The sequence below is a fragment of the Neocloeon triangulifer genome, unplaced genomic scaffold (assembly GCF_031216515.1).
Source record: "Neocloeon triangulifer isolate White Clay Creek 2 clone unplaced genomic scaffold, ASM3121651v1 ptg000014l, whole genome shotgun sequence".
NCBI classification, from domain to species: domain Eukaryota; kingdom Metazoa; phylum Arthropoda; class Insecta; order Ephemeroptera; family Baetidae; genus Neocloeon; species Neocloeon triangulifer.
The window spans coordinates 19897209-19911748 of NW_026775556.1; the positions used below are offsets into that span (position 1 = coordinate 19897209).

General features: G+C 37.2%; 2 protein-coding genes and 1 long non-coding RNA gene across 7 annotated transcripts; 2 read left to right on the top strand and 1 right to left on the bottom strand.

Annotated features, from left to right (window-relative positions):
• Positions 1–291: 291 nt before the first annotated feature.
• LOC132201157 (uncharacterized) lies at positions 292–7906 on the top strand. Of its 5 annotated transcripts, XR_009442242.1 has the most exons (13): positions 292–613; positions 747–1001; positions 1839–1907; positions 3312–3525; positions 4905–5112; positions 5230–5299; positions 5808–6035; positions 6164–6370; positions 6481–6549; positions 6735–6920; positions 6975–7180; positions 7234–7358; positions 7457–7903. It is a non-coding gene; the product is annotated as an uncharacterized LOC132201157 (long non-coding RNA). The 5 variants fall into 5 exon arrangements; XR_009442240.1 differs by having other exon boundaries at positions 1839–3525; positions 5230–5378; positions 7457–7906; XR_009442239.1 differs by having other exon boundaries at positions 1839–3525; positions 7457–7906.
• A 1005-nt stretch (positions 7907–8911) lies between these two features.
• On the bottom strand, positions 8912–10020 carry LOC132201156 (tRNA N(3)-methylcytidine methyltransferase METTL2). The gene is made up of 2 exons (XM_059627098.1): positions 9555–10020; positions 8912–9502 (listed from the first exon to the last, which is right to left on the bottom strand). Exons 1-2 carry the CDS (start codon positions 9954–9956, stop codon positions 8933–8935), a joined length of 972 nt encoding a protein of 323 aa, XP_059483081.1. The 5' UTR covers positions 9957–10020; the 3' UTR covers positions 8912–8932.
• Positions 10021–10259: 239 nt separating this feature from the next.
• On the top strand, positions 10260–14540 carry LOC132201114 (N-acetylglucosamine-1-phosphotransferase subunits alpha/beta). Its single transcript, XM_059627031.1, has 16 exons — positions 10260–10525; positions 10583–10668; positions 10744–10917; positions 10970–11163; positions 11215–11408; positions 11462–11584; positions 11640–11839; positions 12030–12132; positions 12189–12449; positions 12511–12628; positions 12679–12881; positions 12939–13450; positions 13501–13672; positions 13733–13917; positions 13982–14252; positions 14308–14540. The coding sequence occupies exons 1-16, from the start codon at positions 10406–10408 to the stop codon at positions 14368–14370; spliced, it is 2979 nt and encodes a 992-aa protein (XP_059483014.1). The 5' UTR covers positions 10260–10405; the 3' UTR covers positions 14371–14540.

Below are 14540 nucleotides of genomic sequence, written 5' to 3' on the forward strand. Positions count from 1 at the left end.
TTTATTTTATAGAAATCAAAATTATTTTCATTCAGTTATAGATTCGAATTCTTTGTTGACTCATTGATCGCCGCGGGTCGTATTGCGCGAGTGCGTGTGCCAGTGTGCCAGTGTGCCGTGTACATGCAATGAAAAGAACACGAAACTTGTTGCAACTTGCATCGCCAGCACAATCCTTCCCCCGACTGATGTTTTTTCTCTCCCTTCCCTCTTGGATCTTCCAACAATCACCAGCACCAACAGGCATCAGCACGCACGATGATGCGTTTTTTTATTTTTAGTTTTTAGTTCTCAGTCAGCCGTCTCGGCTCTCGGCGTGCAGAGAGAATTTTTGTCTGAAAAGAAATCCGTATTTTTTTGTCGTTTGTCTCGTCTCTTTGACGTCTACTTGCCCGTAATTTTTAACGATCGGGTTGTTCTCTTCGCGATTTAGCACACATCACACATAAACTGCTCTAATATAGCAGAAATCGCAAGTTAAAATTCCTCTCTGCTGCAAAATCAACGATCGAAATTCAAGATATCGGCCTCAACTGGAATGGCTTCTACAAATTCGGCAGTTTGAAAAGCATCTGAAGCAACGAGAATTCCACTAAATCAATTTGTAAGAATTGTGAGTTTCATAATTTTGTTGTATTACTGTCAGTTTACCATAAAATTGTGAAGAATGTAGTAAATTCGCTTTGATTTTATAATAAATTAATGCAGAAAAATTCAAATTAATTTAAATTCTTTTCATTTTCCAGGATAATTAAAATGGCTGAAGTTGTAGCTGAAAATTGGAACGAGATGTTTCTTAAGATGAAGAAGTCTTTGGAAGGAGCAATTTTCATCTCCATCGACAATGAATTTTCTGGTCTACGAGATATGAACGCAAGTACCCGCATTTCTGGACTCTGTAGAAGTGGAGACCATCGTCCTGACGAATACCGCGGTTCCTCGAGGCATCGCGAAAATCCATCCTCGTCGTGTTTGCAGTTCTCTTCTAGATTTCTCTCAAGGTATTTGCAACAATAAAATTCTCTTTTCAAGGTCTTTCTTCCGTAAACTGGAAACCGTATCTCGCGACTTAAGTGCCCTGTAAATTATAATTTTGCTATGAAAGTCCTTCACGCGTCCGAAAAGTTCGTCTTTGGGCATTTTATGGTTTCAGTCGGGCAGCCATGGCAAATTCGCGTCCATGTTTTTTTTCTGAAGCCCATTGCTGCCCATTGCCTGAATCAAGCATTCGTTCAGTGCAAGGATAAATAATGACATACACGACACCCAGTCAACAATTTATGTTTCACATCATACAAAATATTCACCTAAATGTTCATTTTAATTTTTGCTTAGAAAGTAGGTTTTTAAAAGATTCGTAGGTTTAAATATTTAAATAAATATTCATTAATATTGACGATTAAAAAAATAATTTGCAATATTTTGTAAATAATTTTTTAAATTTAATAATATTTTAACTTGCAATAATTTCTTTGAATTAATGTGGAATAAATTCTTAATTAATTGAGGCAAGATTAACTTATTCGTTTTTGCCAAATATTCCAGTATAATGCTGAATATTGTAATGCAATAATAATATAGACGGCGCTGCATGCAATTCAGAAGTGCAGTTCTGCACCGCCGGCCGGTGCATTGCCATTTTGAATCCAATCAATTTCGCTCGGGTTTCGGTTTTGCAAAGAAAATTTTTGCTGTTTCTGGAGTTTTAGCTGATAAGTCAACTGTAAGCGAAACAAGGTAAGCTGCCGTTCATGGATCCTCATTAATTTATCGTCCATTTTCTTCGATTTTCTTTAAATTTTGTGTGTCAGGTGGACGGTTTATTCTTTTTTCTCTAGGCTTTTCGTCTTGACTCTGGGCAGTGTTGCTGGCTGCGCGTGACGAATTTGAATTTTCAACCGCAAATGGTAATAATTATTTAAACGACACCTTTTATGCGACGATGAATTGAAGACCCTCTCGGGCCTCTCGCCACCCCCTGTGCAGTGGAAACCCTGAACAGGAATAATTTATCGTTTTAACAAAAAAAAAAAATGAATGAAATGTTTACTTTTCTTTAGTGATAAATTTTAAACAGAAAAGGAGTCTGCGCGAAGCAGCAAACTGTACCGCCAAGTGAATTGGGAGGTTATATTGTTAGAGAGTTTAGTTGTGGCACGCCTACAGCGTTCATTTCAATAAATTACATTATACATAAATTTTAATTTTATATATTAATTTTTTTTTAATTTTATTTTTTTTATCAAAGTTGGTTTTTGCGTATTAAGGTAAATAAAGAAAATAATCATAAAAATAATTGGCGTAATTGGCGCAAACCCTTTTATATCTTACAATTTTAGGTGCATGTGAGAATTTGAAGAAAAAAAAGCAATTATTTATTTTTTATCCACATCAGATGATTGCGTGTGCCACACAGCCATAAAGCTGAGTAAAAGGAAATCACTGACGAAATTGGTGCATAGTTTGTTATGGTTATGCCGCTAAATTGTTGTGTAATTGCAAAGTTTTAAGGACTTCATATTGATATAGTCAAATCAAGTCTTTGCAACAATAGAAGCAATTTTTTGCAATTATTGTAAATTTAACAAACCAGTCGTAAAGACTTGATTTGACTATATCTATAAGAAGTCGTTAAATGAGTGAATACCACAAGTTTTTTGTGTCTCAATAATATATTTTTGATTAATTGCAAATAATATTCAGCATTATTTCAGTTATAATTCCCTTCAATAAAAATCGAAAATGAAAATATAAAGCAGTGAGGGAATAAAACTGCTTATAATATTTCAGTAATATTGCTGAATAATGTATGAAAATATTTTCATACATTATTCCTGGATGAAAAAGCATTGCATTTTTTAATTTTGAATAATGTGGAATAGATTCTGAAATTAATTTGAACATAATCAAAATTATTGAGGAAATAAAAATTTCTGGTTGGGTGCAATTATTAATTCAAAGCCTTGCATATTTATGTTTTTATTCTGATATATTATTTTCTTGAATTATATTGAACGTAAATACATTCTCAATTATACCTGATAATGTATTATTTTCTGATTTTATGGATCTGAAGTATTTCGTATAGAGAATAGAGCGCAATGAGCCACGCATCATGAAATTGTTTTTTTTTTTTTATGTTTAAAAGAATATGAAAATTTGAATGAAGCGCCCTCGCGAATGCGAGAATTAAAAACAAAGTATTTAAATCTTCCATCAAAATTTTGAGTCTTATTATATATTATTGCTAAGAATAATAAAAGCCATATTTGATATTTTGAAAATCTCTTTATTTATTAAGTATTGTTTAGAGCATGGCGTCTGCAGAGAAAAGATTTATATTGCCGAAAAGCCTCATCAAATACCTCCCACAATATTGAACGCACTCGAAAGCCACTTCAACGGAAGCACCAAAAGGCTAGATCGGAGCGAGCAATCCAGAAACGGCAATTAATGATTGGCAATGACAACGCCGTCGCCATTCTCTCGCTTTCCGCAACGACGTGCCCATGATAGACTCCAGAAGTAAGCGTTTCCAACTAAGTTTACTACCAGGGTTTCGGAGCGGTGAATTTCAAAACGCTCCTGCGCTCCTTGGAGCGAACGCTCCTCAGCGGAAACGCTCCTGCGCTCCTAGGAGCGAACGCTCCTCAGCGCAAACGCTCCTGCGCTCCAAGGAGCAAACGCTTCTGGGAGATAGCGCTCCTAGGAGCGGTACAAAGCGCTCCTTGGAGCAAACGCTCCTCGTGGGCTCCTCGCTTGGTGAAATTGGACGCGCTTGCGCATTATGAGCGTTTGCGTAAGATCAAATTCATGATTTATAATGAAAGTCAATTTAATATTTAGTATTTTAAATTGATTAAAAATTTAAATAAAATTCCACGCATATGAAAATCATTTTTCACTATATTAAATTAATGAAATGATTTATTGAAAGGCTCTTTTAAGAAGCTATTTATTAAGTATATCTTATCAGGAAAACATGCAGCAAAAAGAGGTAGGTGTGCTCGTAAATCTTCTTTTAAAGCCAGGAAAGGGCCTGTGACATTTTTTAAGTGTTATTTCTTGTATGGACTCATAATATACATTAAATTTGTCAAATCACTCAGTTGTTAAATAGGATTTTAAAAAGATCAATTCTAAGAAACTAGGACGACATTTTCGTGTTTGCACCTTCCTTTGTTCAGTTGATATACAATCCATAGCTTGTTTTTCGTGTGACCTGGGGTGGAAAAAGGAAGGATTTTCCCTTGTGTGTATAAAGAGATACAAGGAGAGGCAAGCTAAAACGCATTGATGCATGTTCCTGCTTAACCCAAATGCTACCCCCCGCTTGGCATGTCAGAAATATTATTTTGCCACAATATGTCAGGGTCTTGTCCATAACCAAAAGTGATAACCTTCTATTAGTGCATACTATCCTGGCTCAACAATCCACAATTTTAGTGCATAAAACTGCTAATTAAAATATATTAAATAATTAAAACGTGCATCTTAATCAATATATAAATTTTTTCTTAAGGAATGGGATGAATATTGACCATTTTAATAAGAAATGCGCCAAGGAGCAAAACGCACCAAGACAAAACGCTCCAGGAGCGAGCGCTCCTTGGAGCGCTTTGGGAAAACGCTCCTTGGAGCAAACGCTCCTCGGAGCGGTAGAAAATACGCTCCTGCGCTCCTCGGAGCGCTTTAGGAGCGCCACCGAGCGCTCCTTTGTTAAAAACGCTCCAAGGAGCGTTTGCGCCGCTCCAAAACGCTCCCGCTCCGAAACCCTGTTTACTACCTTTTTTTCTTTTTTAAACGAGGATGCAACGTTTTTATGTCATTTTAAAAGCGTCTCATCTGCTTGAAGATGAAAGGTTATAGATTTATTTGATTGTAATTTCCTTGCAAAATTGCAGCCAGAAAAACGGTTGAAGAGATTTTGTGCACTATGCTTGTCGAAGCTGATGTCGTATACATTGTTGATGATTGTTTCATGATGCCCGACCAATTAACTTCCTACAGACATTTTACAAGCGGTGAAGGAGAACGCTACAGGCACTCTCAAGATACAGAAACTCTCAGTGCTTGCGCACTATGAGCTTCTTAGTGTCGCATTAGATTGCAGTAAGTCATTAGTTTTGTTTATGCAGCTTTTTACTGGCAGTATATTACCAAAGAAAAGGTTCAATAAGAGAATTTAATTGAGTATGTATTCTGTGTGTGACAAACTCATTTTTTCAGCCTCGGAACAACTCCGTGAAGCGTGCTCGCGGCACCATTTTTCATCTGAACAGGATGAGATACCAGCTAGGTACCAAAATCTACCTTCTTGTAATTTTACAGTACAGGTCTCTAAAGAAAATGTCAATGTTTGGCAGTGAGAATGAAAGGTTAATTGAATTATTATGTTGACCTTAATTAAAAATGAATGTTGCTATAGAGAATTTTTTATTAAAAGAAAAAAATTAATCCGTATGTGTACATAAAATGCTCAAAAGTTATATTTATTTGGATGGATTTTTCAATACATGTTGAATGTTGAAGCATAAAAATTATTCATCATCTAATTTAAAATGATGGCCTATTTAATAAAATTCCACGAAAAAACGCAATAAAAATTCTTTTTTAATGTAAAATAATATAATTATAAAATTTGAATAAAAAAGAATGGCCGGAGCGACGCGAAAATTAAAAAAATATAAATGTAGCTTCCGTAAATTTTTCAGTCCTATTTTAAGATTGTACCAAAACCAAATTTTATCAAAGTTGTTTTGATTATTGTAAAAAACTTCTTTACTAATTATTATTTTATGGATTAGGGCTTTAGCTTCTCTGCGGCAGAGAAAAGGTTCATCATCCCTAAAAGCCTGATCAACTAATACTTCCTTCAAATATTCATGTGCTTGAAAGCAATTTGAACGATAGCACAAGAAACCTCAGGTCGGGTCGAGCCTTGCAGAAATGTCAGTTGATCATCGGGAATGAAAACGCTGTCGCCATCCTTACCTTCCGAAACAGCGTTGATGACATGGAATCAAGGCCGCGGTGTATGTTCCCACAAATATTTTTTATAATTTTGTTTAAATAAAGATGAACGTTTGTCATTTTAAAAACCTCATCTGCTTGATATTGATTTAAAAAATAATTTGATTTAATTTTCCCTGCAAAATTTCAGCACGGAAGACGGTGGAACAGGCATATTGCACAATTGGCTCATCAACACTGATGTGATTTACATCGTAGACGACGATTTAATGATGCCTAAACAGCTACCTGGTGACATTTTCAGAGCCCTCAAAGAAAATGCTGTTGGAACTCTGAAAGGGCCAAAACTCTCCATTTTGGCTCACTTTGAAGCTCTTGGTGTCCCAGTGGACTGGCAGTACGTCATTAGTTTTTTACGTAGTTATTTACTGGCAGTATTTCAAAGAAAAAAGTTTAATAAGAGAAGAGAATAAATGTTTTTTTGTTGTGAAAAACTCATTTTTTCAGCTACAAACAAACTCCGAGCTGCTTGCGCTTTGCATCATTTCAGCGGAGCAAGAGATGATGATCCAGAAGGTAAAAAAAATCTGTTTTTTGTTGTGTACGTTTTGTAAAAAAAATTGCCTTTTTTAAACATGTATTAAACAAGTAGGAACAAATCACAAGTTTAATCTTAAACTGGGAGGAGGGGGGGGGGCGATTAATTATAAATAATGTTCTTGGGTAATATATTATATAAGATTTGGCATTTATCTTTGCAGGTCTTGCAGCTCACAAGGAAATTGCTAGCTTTGACATCCCAATGGAGAAAGTCGGTGCCTCTTTAGCTATATTAGGTACCATTTACAAGGACATGTGCAACAAAAGCATGACAACACTTGGCAAGGTAAAGGAAAACATCATTCGTCTGTTGGCGTTCAGAAACTTGGAATTACCAGAGCGGATGAGTAAGGCTTGAAGATAAAATTATTTGATCTAATTTTTAGTACCTAAAATTTTAGATCTTGAGGCGATGAAGACCCCAGTTAGAGGCGAAATTGAGGAATGCGAACACAGTTCGCGTTCTCAAAGACACCGTGTCTATGCCTAAGATGCCAAGAGAGATTCTAGTTTTCCTTGAACAAGAATGGAATTGATGGACTTGACGCTCTGAGCCTGGTGGTTTATGGGCACATTCGAGGATTAGAAGGAATTGACCTCAGCTCTGGTAAATATTTAAGATAAAGCTTGAAAATTTCAGTTAAAAATAATTATTTTCAGACACTGCAACTTTGCTCGCTGCAATTCGATCAAAAATCCAAAGGCCGCCAGGTGGCCAAGGTGCCTCGGGGTGTAGCACCCCTGGTAACAGTGGTACTCAGCAGCCATCACGAAAACGCAATAAGGTATATTACTTTTTAAATTATAAATACAAAAGGATCGTTAGAGGAGAAAGGAGGGCTGATAGAGATTCAAATAATTTATATTTGCTTTCTTTTCAAAGCCGATGAATACCTTGAGGTCCCTGCCGAAAGAACAGCGTGAGGACGAAGATGAAGAAAGTGAAGACGAAGAGGATGAAAAAAGAAGAGAGTGAGTTTGAGGAAGACTTTGAAGATAAAGAGGATCACAATTGCTGAGGGAAATGACCAGAGCTCTGGAGAAAAGAAAGAACTGTGATGATGCTTATACTAACAAATTCCCATAACAGTTGGTTCTATTATTATTTCATTAGTGAATAGAGAATGATATGCAATATAATGTTGACCAAATAAAAATTCAAAATGAATGTGGCTAGAGAAATTGTTTTTATTAAAGAAAAAGATAAATCATTCTGTACGTATGTGAAACCAACCAAATCTTCAGTTAGTACATATTATTTGGATGGATTTTTCAATACATATATGTTGAAGCATAAAAATAAATATCTAATTTTGATGGCATATTTGATAACATTCCACGTAAAAACATCGTTCTTTCATTTTCACCTATTAGGTTTTTTGTTATATCCGTCGCTCATACTTATTTTTCAGCTGAGAAATCACCAATATTTATATATATTTCACTCATAAAAATTGCTTTTTTTTCACAAGCGTATAACTATAGCATATTGCATATGAGTTTGGACAAATTGTGAATTATTCATAGCGCATAAAATCAAAATTGACAAAAAAAATTTCGCCTACGTTTCAGTTCAACCAGCTTTAATTTCAGCTGATATGCGTCCACTACATTTTTAATCAATTTTCCACCGCTGCAATCCCTCTTTTCGCCCTCATCATCTCCTTACTCTCGACACTCGCAAAGTCTACATCTTTTGTCTGGACTAGACATACCCCCGTCTCCTCGGAGATTGTCAGTTTTAAGGACAAGTAAAGGACAAATTGAAAATTTTGTACTCAGTTATACTAAAATTAAAAGCCGAAAGAAAACTGCAGAAGGGGAGAGACGGAATCAAATTGGACATTGGACCAGAGGCGAACGAGGCCCGCATCAAACTCGGACTGTTCCAAGTCTCTGCTGCTTGATACATGTTCAAGCTCAAAAAGTCATCTTCCACCAACGCACTTGGATCGCTAAAGTCGCTGTTCCTATTCAAATTCGAGGAGTGGCTAAGACTGGCTAAGACTGGCTGTGATTTTACTTGTAAAGCTATCCATTTTGAAACTCAAATTCTGAAACTTTTCCAAAACTCCATAAATACATTTTGTTTGACTCTTTGAAACCAATAATCAGCAAAATTGTATAGCTATAAAATATACAAATAATTAAAACTTCAAACAATGTTTTCAATTGTTCATCTTTATCTTGACTACACATATTCTCAACAATTAAAATTTCTGTTTGTTGATAGTGTATTTTCTGCAATATTAAAAATTATTATTATATATTTAATATTATATAAGAAAGAAATAGTTTGGATTTTGGATTAATTCAAATTAAAAAAAAAATCTTTATCTCCAATTTTAGATATATTATTTTATTGCAATACCGGCTTTCTAAACTTTGCCTGGATCCAAACGCGGTACATTTTTAGTTTTTGCCCCCTATTGACCTGCAATCTTCTGTCCTCCAACATTTGTTCCTCCACAAATCCAGCCCCGGTGAACAACTTTCTCAAATCCTCTTGTGTGAAAAAGTACGCCCGAGTTCCGTCCCCTCGCATGTAAAAATTGTCTGCAATGCACTTTCCTTTTTTGAACCGCAACTGGGCCATGTCGTAACGACCGTAGTCCCTGAAAAAGACCAGACCGCCTGGCTTCAGGTATTTGAACAGCTGTCCCGCCACGTGATGCATTTTTTCTGGATTTATTGCAGAGAGCACAAAAATTAGGAGGATGTGGTCGAGGCTGTTGGGAGGAAAAGGCACAGGCCACTCGGGAGCAGTCACGTCACAAACGAACCCAAGACATCGAGACTCGTTGTAGTTTTCATCTTGCTTCATTATTTCCACGGCAGTTTCTGAAAAGTCGCAGCCGTAGACGAAGAAATTTTGGTCGGCGATTGTTTGGACCAAAGGAATGACAGTATTTCCAACTCCACAGCCAACCTAAATTTTTTTTTTAATTTTTATTAGATTTTTTTTATAGAAAAGTTGTCACCTCTAATACATTGACCCTGTCTATATTTCCTTCTTTGGGCACCAGCTCGGGAAACTCAGTGAACAGCCACTGCCGGTTCTTGAAGAATCCGTTTTGATGGACGCCGTAAAATTTGTCCCACAATTTTCCAGCTTCGTTCTCGATCCTTGCTGCGTCTTCGGGACTCATTTTCTCAGAAGAATTCTGCTCGACCACCTTCCTGGCGTGCTCTTGCTGCTCAGGGTCCCACTGGACATCGTCCCAGGCGTTGTGCTGGAAAACGTCATCCGGATTTTTCAGGTGTCTGTTGCCGAATTGCGGTCTCGGGCCGTCACCAGTCGACGAAGATTCACTATCCATGATGTTACAAGTAAAAAGTCTTGGTTTTTGAAAAAGTCGGCAGCGACCTGAGCGAAGGATCATCGAATTTTTAGGTGAAATCAAACGTTAGACCCCAATGTTTTCGTGCCGGCCATGTGTTTTTCGTGTTTTTGTTTTTGTTGCGGTGTGTGGTGTGCTTATATAAAAATATACCGGTTATTATTTCGTAAAAAATTTATTTTAAATATATTTGCATATAAAAATTTAATTAAATATACAACTTTTAAATACAATATAGATCAGCATTTACATTTAAGAAGCACTTTTTTCTATTAAAAATTAATTATAATATAATCAAAATAACCGGTATCTTTTTTCTAGCCAGTTAAACCGCAATACATCTGTTTTCAAATAAAGCAAAACAAATCAGACGACAAGACAAACTGATTATTTCGCAATTAGCGGCTTTTAATTAGCGGTTAGTGGCCAGAAAATGGTTTACAGACGTTGACAACACGTTTAGCTCCAGCCAGGAAAATCGCTCGGGAGTAATGAGTCTGTGGAAAGTGATTCAAAAGCAGATTTACGATTTGTTCTCTCACAAGCAAGCACTCTTTTTCATTCTCGTTCTCTTCACTTTTGTGATTGTCACTGCATTCCAATTTGGAGAGGTATAGTGTTATTTAATTAAATAAAAACATTTCTTAACTTAAGCAAATATCTTGCAGACCTGGCTTCAGTGGAGCACGGTCAGATATTCGTCGATTTTTAACAGATTCCATGACAACATTGCAGGGAGAAATCTCCAAGAAAAGTAAAATGCATGCATATTTTTTTTTACATTTATAGATATATAGATCAGTAAATTTCATTATTTTGCATTTTTCAGGTTGTGCCAGTCAGTGCCCATTGATGTTGTCTACACTTGGGTAAACGGCAGCGATCCCCTTTTCCAGGAAACCCTATTAAAAGAGAAAAGTGAATTCAAAATTGAAGACATCAACCACAAAAGAGGCCCCTGCCATTTCAGGTCATGTGTACCATCTCACTTCATCTCCACCAAGTAAAACGATTGAAAGTTTATTATCAGAAATTTACAATCTTATAATTTGCAGAGGTGGCCTTCCATTGACGCCGGACACGAAGGTGGAAGTTTTGGCCCACGCCTCTGAATTTTCCTTAGTCCCTCTAAATGGAAGGACCTGGACGCTCCTTCAGTATCCGTCTGTGGAAGAGGCCAAAAGTGCTGACGGCATCCTCAAGCTTGCCGGTAGGAATTTCAGCCTGCACCAAGCATTCTGGACAACAGGCAAGAATCAATAAATATCCTGTGATTAAAACGTAATAAAAAAATCTGCAGATCCCGATGCGAAAAATTCCGTCAATTTGCGACAGTTTGTGATTTTGCTTGGTGTTCCCGCCAGCGCTAGTAAGGAGACTGTGATCAAGTCTTTGCCCAGCAACCTTCGAGTTGTGGGCGTTTGGATTTACCTGGACCAGGGACTGGCTGTTCTCCAGCTTCCACATGCAGTTGGTCAAGACACCCTCAGAAATGTATATTTAAATTTGCTCTTCTTTTCAAACTTTAATGAAATATTTGCCAACAGTCGTATCCTAATATAACAGTTGGAAGCAAAGACGCATTTCTGTCACCCGCACATCTAGTATTAGAATTGACCAGTATTGAGCACAATGAAGACTTTTCCGACTCGCGATTCCATGACAAAGAGGTAAATAACTTTTATTTATAAGAAGTATGAGTATATGTATTCATTTTTTGAAAAGGAACTGCGATACTCGTTGCGGTCGGTTGAAAAATATGCCCCATGGGTGAGGCACGTCTATGTGGTCACAAACGGGCAAATTCCATATTGGCTCAATTTGGACCACCCCCGACTGAGCGTCGTGACCCATCAGCAGCTCTTTGTGAATCAATCTCACCTGCCCACGTTCAGCAGTCCTGCCATTGAAAGCCACCTGCACAGGTGAATAGAAAAACCATTTGAATTTAATCGTTTATTTCAATTTATAGGAAATTAATTTTTTTAAATACACCAGTTTATTTTAAGGTGAGAAAAATATTGCACAAATCAGTCAAACTCTGTTTAATTGAAAAAAATCTTCATTTTATTATGTCATTTAATTTTTAATTTTTTTTTCTTTTACAAATTTTAGAATACCAGGACTGTCTAAAAGGTTCCTGTATCTGAACGATGATGTCATGTTCGGAAAGGATGTCTGGCCAGAAGATTTTTACACTGAAACCGAAGGACAAAAAGTAATTAGAATTAGAAATTATTTTTCCATGATTTATCCTTTTGATGACACCCAAAGGTTTACTTGTCTTGGCCGGTTCCCGAATGCCAGGAGGGCTGCCCGACGTCTTGGATCTCGGATGGGTCCTGTGACAAGGCTTGCAACGTATCAGAGTGCATGTGGGACGGTGGCGACTGCAAAGATGGTGTCGAACCTCAGATGGAATTTCTTAGGGAAGAGCAGGAGGACTTTGACCATTGGTCAGCCACTCTGGACGACCCTGATTCCTGCGCGCCAAACTGCGCCGATGGATGGCTTGCCGACAAATTCTGTGATCTTGTAAGACACCATTTTTCATTGTTTTTTTATTAATGAAAATCATTTAATCGAATTTTTACAGAATTGCAACTATTTTGCCTGTGGTTTTGATGCAGGAGACTGCGGTACTGCTAATTTTTATAGACTGCATGAGTTCAAAATGAGCACTTTCAAAAATTTTACGTACGTCATGCCAGATAGTGAGTTGATATTTTTTGTGAAATGAGTGTTAAATTTTTTTATTGCTTAGATGTTCTTGGCGCATTTTGGAACGTATCGGACATATTAGATGATGGTCAGCCGGTCGACGGTGAATTTGAGGACCACGTTGCAATCAGAGTTTGGTCTCTAAATACAAATTTGAAACTAGTGATTCTCGTTTTGCGGCCGAAAGTTGCTGAGAGTGTGATAAAAGGATACATAAAGGGAATCAGAAATGGAGAAAAATATGAGGTAATTTTGAAACTGGCAGTCAACTTAATTTTTGCTTATGGCTTTTATGTTTTTAAGATCCAATTAAAAGTTAGAATCAACACATGGGGAGCCAGGCCGGAAGTCAATGGTACACATCAGGCCACAAAAAGCTCAACGACCGAGAAAGCTCGGTTCAAGTCATTCACTGGACTGCCTATTGGTGCTCAGTTGGGGCCCCAAGACCTAACAAATTCTTTAAGGAAAATCTTGGGCTTTGATGATTCGGAGGGAAATTTTGACCGAAGACTTGGGAGGAAGTTGCTGGACACATTTGCCGACTCTTTGCTGCACGTCAACCGCCTGTACAACAATGCGTTTGGCTTTGAGGCGAGAAAAGTTCCAGCCCACTCTGCCCATTTGATCGACAAAGATGTAATGGCAGAACTGCAAAAGCGGTTTCCCAGGGAGTGGGATGTAACCTCGTCTCACAAGTTTCGGAGTCCAATGGACATGCAGTTTGCATTTTCTTACTATTACTTTTTAATGCACGAAAAGGAGGATGTCCACATTGGAGAAATTTTTGACATGTTTGATACAGATAAATCAGGGTAAATTAATTTACTTTTGAATATTTAAAAGTCTTATTTCTGTATCCCAGGACCTGGTCTGATAGAGAGATGAGGACAGTCTTGGCCCGGCTGCATGCAATATTGAAATTTTCATTTGTTACGGAATTCGAGGAGGAGCTGACCAACTGCTCGAAAACTCACACTTCGGTTCTGGTTGACGTTCCTACTCCTCCCTATGAACATTACCTGGATTCAAAAGTGGTAAGAAAAACTCGTTTGAAATTTATGAACTTTTCTCACAATCAGCGTGGTTTTTTACAGCCTACAATTACAAAGCAACTTGTATCTCTGTGCGAATCAGTGAATAGTCGGCTGATAAGAAAATTTGGCAGGCGCAACAAGTACAAGACCAAAGTCATGGGAGAGGAAGAAGTAGCTTTCAAAATGCTAACTTCCAATCTAAGTCAAGTTGTGGACAGTTTAGACAACTTGAGACGGAGGCCGAGGTGCAAAATTAATTTTGAATAAATTAAAATTTTTAATGACTTAAGATTGATTTATTTTCTTTAGGAAATTTGTGTGCATTAATGATAACCTGGATCCCACAAAGGAGAAGGAAAATGGTTACGTCAGGGCCGTCCTTCAAGATTTCTACGAGTCAATCCTGCCAGAACCTTCAAAGTTCGAACTGCCTCTTATGTACCGAAACCGATTCCTGACTGTGGACGAACTGCAGGTTTGGGTGCAGTACCGACATTTTGTAATGTGTGCTATTGTGGTCTGCGTCATTACTCTGATTGTCCTGACCTGTGTGGCGCTCAACGGAGAAGTTGTCCATGTGGTAATTACTTTTTTTAAAGTTGGAATTTTACAGAGTTAATTCGTAACTTCTTTAGGGGCGGCTTATGCACCATCGACTTTGCCAGAAGATTCAAAACGCTCGTATTTGCCAAGTGTAACTTGAGCAGCTCACAACATCGACTCTAATTTTACTAATTTGCTCAAAAGAAAGATTTTGTAACATTCACGGTGCGCAATTTATTGCAATTTTTTTTTAAAATATTCTTTATTTTGTAACTATTCAACCAATGCCAAATAAATATTTTAGTCAATGACAAGTACAATGTTA

Excerpts from the sequence above, each read along its gene's own strand:
- LOC132201156 (XM_059627098.1), bottom strand. The coding sequence starts at position 9,956 with ATGATCCTTCGCTCAGGTCGCTGCCGACTTTTTCAAAAACCAAGACTT. Across the intron at positions 9,503-9,554 it reads ACAGGGTCAATGTATTAGAG|GTTGGCTGTGGAGTTGGAAA; the intron begins GTGACAACTTTT and ends AAAAAAATTTAG.
- LOC132201114 (XM_059627031.1), top strand. The coding sequence starts at position 10,406 with ATGAGTCTGTGGAAAGTGATTCAAAAGCAGATTTACGATTTGTTCTCT. Across the intron at positions 11,164-11,214 it reads CCAAGCATTCTGGACAACAG|ATCCCGATGCGAAAAATTCC; the intron begins GCAAGAATCAAT and ends AAAAATCTGCAG. Across the intron at positions 11,840-12,029 it reads ATTGAAAGCCACCTGCACAG|AATACCAGGACTGTCTAAAA; the intron begins GTGAATAGAAAA and ends TACAAATTTTAG.